Raw genomic sequence first — 2667 nt, 5'->3', positions numbered from 1 at the left:
TAGACACGTATGCAAATGTTTTGACATATCATACCGACCCATGTATATATATTATTTGGAACAACCATAGACACTCTATATGCAGTAATGTTGGAGTTAGCTATACAGGGTTGAGGTTGATTTCAAAAATATATATACTTTGAGTTGTGATCTAGCCTAAGACGTGTATACACTGGGTCGTGGATTGATTCAAGATAATATATATCGATTTATTTCTGTACATCTAACTGTGGACAACTAGTTGTAGGTTACTAACGAGGACAGCTGACTTAATAAACTTAAAACAGTAAAACGTATTAAAAATGTTGTAAATATATTTTGAACATACTTTGATATATATGTACATATTTGTTATAGGTTCGTGAATCGACCAGTGGCCAAGTCTTATTTCCCGACGAAGTAAAAATCTGTGAAAGTGAGTTATAGTCCCACTTTTAAAACTATTATTTTTGGGATGAGAATACATGCAGTTTTATAAATGTTTTACAAAATAGACACAAGTGATCAAAATTACATTCTATGTTGAATTATCGAACCGAATATGCCCCTTTTTAGCTTGGTAGCCTAAGAATTGGTGTTTATTATAATTGCCACCAATTGACGTGAATCCTAAAGATAGATCTATTTGGCCCAACAAGCCTCATCCGAGTTACGGATGCTTTAGTACTTCGATTTATCATGTCCGATGAGAGTCCCGGAATGATGGGGATATTCTATATGCATCCTGTTAAGGTCGGTTATCAGGTGTTCATCATATGAATGATTTTTATGCAGATTGCATGTTGTTTATGAGAAATGGAAATATGAAATCTTGTGGTCTATTATTACGATTTGATAAATATGTAGGTTAAACCTATAACTCACCAATATTTTTATTGACGTTTAAAGCATGTTTATTCTCAGGTGATTATTAAGAGCTTCCGCTATTGTATGCTAATTTATGGACAAGAGTTGGAGTCAGCATGCTTGTATAATATTGTTTAAAAACTGCATTCGAAGACTTAAATTGATGTGTAATATTATTGTAAACTATTATGTAATAATCGTGTGAAAACGCTATATTTTAGATTATCATTATTTGATAATCGTCGTAATATTTTTAAACCTTTATCGATAAAATAAAGGTTATGGTTTGTTTTAAAATCGAATGCAGTCTTTGAAAAACGTCTCATGTAGAGGTCAAAACCTCGCAACGAAATCAATTAATATGGAACGTTTATAAATCGATATGAACGGGACATTTCATATTTCATCTAGACTCGTCTCCCTTTGATACCATCGCTGATAAACGCAACAACAGTGAGTGGACATTCGAGTAGACTAGGGACCGTTTGAGAGGTAGGACCGAAAGTACGCTGTCTGTTTTACTTGAGGAGATAGGCTGCCCAACGATGTCCAATAGACCTGATTCGTGGCTGTGTTCGATTAATAACGAAGGGGCATTCACTGTTAAAGATACGCGTGTTCATTTGGATAGTATTTTGCTTCCGGCATTGACTACTAGTACTCTATGGTTTAAGTTTATTCCTCGCAAAGTTAACATTTTTCTTTGGTGCATTGGTCTCAATTGTCTTCCCGTTCGTTGGAATCTTTCCGCTAAGGGGATAGATATTGTTTCGGTCGTTTGTGGTTCTTGCAATAATGGGGTAGAGACGTGCAAGCATATTTTCTTCGATTGTGTTCTTGCTAGCGAGGTTTGGCTTAAGATTCGTATTTGGCTTAATTGCGGTCTTCCTCCTTTAGACTCATGGGATTCTTTTATTTCTTGGTTGGAAGGTGTTCGATTACATGTTTCTTCAAAGAACCGGATCATTGCGGTGGTGGTGACGTGTTTATGGGCTTTGTCGCGTTTTCATAATGGTCTTGTTTTTCATGATTCTTTTTGTAGTAGAAGTAATTTATTTGATGTAATTAGATTAGTTGCTTTTCATTGGTTGAAAAATAGAAGCCATTGTGTTTCTAATTGGAACACTTGGCTTTCTATTCCTTTGTAATCGTCCCTTAGCGTCTTGCTAGGGATCGTTTTTCTAATATAATCATTTTTTGGCCGTAAAAAAAATAAATAATGGTGTTCAGTTGGTTTAAAGAAAATCATGTCATCCCTAAGAATCGAACCCATAACCTCTCCCTATCCCATAACACAAAGTACATGAGGAGAACCGTTGGGCATGCCCGCAAGTTCAAATACATACACTTTTAATATCAATTTACAATACATTGTCCACCTGTTCTGTATATAAGCAACACATTAACAAGCCACAAAATCTAAGCATATATATTGCCACAACCAGGAAAATACAGCATAAAACACTGATAACTTGAGATATAAAGGACGGGTGTTCAGTATTTGGTTTCAAACCGATTAACCTGACTATCGAATCGAATCCAAACCAGTTAAAACCAAACCAAATTTCAAAAATGGTTTTCGGATCGATCAAAACAGAAACCGAATTCAATATTCAGTTTTCGGTTTTGAATATTTTGAATTTCGTTTAACTGAAAATCGAATTCAAAACCAAAAAAAAACTTAATAACAATATTTTTATAATATGTTAATATATTTTTATAATAGTTTAGTGTTAAATACTTAAAAATTTAACTATAATGCAATTGTGAAATATAAAGATTTTGTTTGGAGTTTAGAATTCACGTACATTGATATTTTTA

The 2667-nt window shown here is 33.8% G+C and overlaps 1 protein-coding gene across 1 annotated transcript; it reads left to right on the top strand.

Annotated features, from left to right (window-relative positions):
* The first annotated feature begins 1391 nt into the window (after window positions 1–1391).
* Window positions 1392–1994, top strand: LOC139900591 (uncharacterized). The gene has a single exon (XM_071883357.1). It carries the CDS (start codon window positions 1392–1394, stop codon window positions 1992–1994), a length of 603 nt encoding a protein of 200 aa, XP_071739458.1.
* Window positions 1995–2667: the final 673 nt, after the last annotated feature.

Source organism: Rutidosis leptorrhynchoides, chromosome 3, assembly GCF_046630445.1.
Source record: "Rutidosis leptorrhynchoides isolate AG116_Rl617_1_P2 chromosome 3, CSIRO_AGI_Rlap_v1, whole genome shotgun sequence".
In the NCBI taxonomy this organism is placed as follows: Eukaryota; Viridiplantae; Streptophyta; class Magnoliopsida; order Asterales; family Asteraceae; genus Rutidosis; species Rutidosis leptorrhynchoides.
This window is presented reverse-complemented; position numbering and strand designations above follow the sequence as displayed.